We start from the raw sequence: 2,688 nt of genomic DNA on the forward strand, positions 1-2,688 counted from the left end.
CCTACAGAAACTCAACACCCAGTACCAGGGTCACCCACTGGGTATGAGCAATGGGCCCATGGGAGCGGGTGCCCAGCAGTACAGAGTGGGGCCAAGCCAGCACCCAGGCATGCAACACATGCCCTCACCAGCGCTGACCTTGAATGTTATGGACACCGATCTCATAGATGAGGAGGTCTTGACATCCCTTGTCCTGGAACTGGGGTTGGACCGCATTCAGGAGCTGCCAGAGCTATTCTTGGGACAGAACGAGTTCGACTTCATTTCAGACTTCGTTAGCAAACAGCAACCCAGTGCCATCAGCTGTTGAGGGGCTTTGAGCTCCTCCTTGTGTCTTGGTGGTTTTGAGTTTGTTTCTAACTTCCTTCTTCACCTGCCATCCTCGTCCCTTCTCCTGCCTTGCCCTGTCCTGGATTCCTAACCTCCCCAAAGAGACAATCATCGGACACTGGCTTGCAATGGATTGCTTTTCTCTTCTGTGTGTTTTTTCATTTGGGAGTTCCTGGGGAGCAGGTGTGTGCCCCAAACAGAGAGCAGCTCAAGAGCTCTTGCTGTAGAGCTGCCCCTAAATGGCATTAACAGGATTTCTGGCTTAAGTAGAAATAATGGACTTATGACTTTCCACAACTAGGCTTTGAGCGCAGGAAGCAATGGGCAGCTGGCAACCCTGCCGGTAGGTGGATTTGCTCAAGGATTCTGTGGTGCCAGCGAAGTTAAAAGATCCCCGAGAGAGGATTGTCTCCCTGGTGCATGGTTTGAACCAGTTTCCCCTTGCAAACATGGGTGGGGTTAGATATTTGTTGGCACTTTCTACTGTGACAGAAAATAGGTCTTCAATCTTGTCTGTTCAGCTCGGGAAGGGGGCATTTCCCCTCCAGCAGGCTTTTTTCTAACTGGCTGAGCAAAATAAAGTATGCCTTGGGGAAGGGTGTGCATGTGTACCTAAATGTTCATCTCTCTGGAATTTCGGATCTCTGACCTGTACAGCTAATCAACTGTAAAATTTACAAAGTGTTTGAAGCTGATTCAGGCATAAGGCTTAAAGCTGCAGTCTAGCTCCACTTTTTTCCACCTCTGAAACCAAATAAAGACCATGTAACTGTATATTCCAGATCTAATCTTATTTATTTTTCCTATGTTTATTTATTTGCAAGGGCTTCTTTTGTTATTTGGCTTTGAGACTGCTGGGAAGGATGCATGGAGAGTACTGCAGCTTTAAGATGCTGGCTTCAAAAAAAAGAAAGCCTGGTATAGTTTTCAAGCTGCTCTGCAGATAGTCACTTCAACCTGAGATCTTTATGCTGAACGCATAGGACTGTAAATCCAACACCTTTCTGAATGTGATAAAGATGACTCGATTTCTAATTCCCTTACTCAGAAAAGGTTAAATGTACAAGCTAGTGGGGTTTTGTTTCCTCTGCTGTCTCTTGTTTCCAGGCACTGTGGAAAGCTCCTGTTAACTCCTAGTTGCTGCTGCCCCCTGCTGCTGACAGCTCCTGGCAGCTGTCACTCAACAACCAAGTGAGAATGTACAGATGAATTTGCAAATAAAAGCTGAAATATCTCCAGTGTGCATTTGTTTAGTGCTCGTCTCTGGCCCAGGTGCAGTGCCATGTCGAGCACTGGGGAGAAATGTTTTCTTTGATCCGGTCACTAGTGTCTCCCCCCTGACACCGAAGTTGTAAGGATTGTGTTTCTAGTTTAATGCTTGGACTAAGTCAATCCTCAAAGTCTGGCAGGGAGGATGAGCTGCTCTTTCTCTGTACTGAGGGAAGATTCCTAACGTGGATGGGGCTGCCCTGTGCAGAGTGGCTGCTGCTGCTTGTAGCCCGGCTGCTGGCTGAGCCGAGGCGCTCGGACAAGTGGCTGGTGACTCTTTATGCTTCTTTCAGACCAAGTGCAGCTCTGTCTTTTGCAGAGCTGCAGTTTTCTATACCACAAAGGCTATAAAAATCAAGACAGCCTTTGATCTCCTACTTCTCCAGAGCTTAGGTTTTTCTTTTTAAAGTGTTCCCAGCCAGTCCTTTTGCAAAGTTCAGGAATATTCCTGTGTGTCCCTTTCCTGCCCTGTAGCAATGGGGCTGTGGATGCTGTTATTGGAGTGGCTGTATCGCTTTGACCACGCTTTAGATTGCCTGTCGGTGTCCCCTGGCTTTGTTCCTTCCACAACTCAAGAGCAATTGTTAAAGTCCTATACTGTCCTTTTGGTGCTTATGCCTGTGCAATCTGGAGAGCTGGTCAAAAAGTGAATGTCAGGCCTTGTGTTGCAGGTGGGAGAGCCCTGCTTGGGCCGTCAGCTCTATGGCGATGGGCTGCCTGAGATCTGAAAGAGCTTGGCTTTCTCTGTAAGCAGTGAGGAGTTGGCAACTGGATTTATTCCTCGGAGTAAAAGTAGCTGAACCCCCAAATAAACAGGCATGTTCTAGGCTGTCAGTTGTGGTTGCAGGGAGTGCAGGTTGTGTGACACGCCATTGTGGCCTACAGTGTCCCAGGTACAAGTGGGGGCCACAGATGCAGGACTGAACTTCAGCAATTTCTGCAGAGGTTCCCCAGGAATAGGAACGTGTTTCTCTGTAAGAAGCACTTGGCATTTGATGTAAACCAGGCAGAGGAACGTGTCTGTACATCCTCCTGGAGGGCTGTGCAGTGCACTGGGAAAGGGGCTGTTGATTCAGGTTGGAGCAGGGG

The 2,688-nt window shown here is 48.3% G+C and overlaps 1 protein-coding gene across 1 annotated transcript in view; it reads left to right on the forward strand.

The window, feature by feature from the left end:
• Window positions 1-1,554, forward strand: part of LOC104624863 (cbp/p300-interacting transactivator 3-like) — a 1,895-nt gene extending 341 nt beyond the window's left edge. The window contains 1 exon segment of the mRNA XM_010292333.1: window positions 1-1,554. Coding sequence (XP_010290635.1) covers window positions 1-310 — 310 coding nt within the window. The 3' untranslated portion in view covers window positions 311-1,554.
• Window positions 1,555-2,688: the final 1,134 nt, after the last annotated feature.

The sequence above is a fragment of the Phaethon lepturus genome, unplaced genomic scaffold (genome assembly GCF_000687285.1).
Source record: "Phaethon lepturus isolate BGI_N335 unplaced genomic scaffold, ASM68728v1 scaffold28468, whole genome shotgun sequence".
Lineage (NCBI taxonomy): Eukaryota > Metazoa > Chordata > Aves > Phaethontiformes > Phaethontidae > Phaethon > Phaethon lepturus.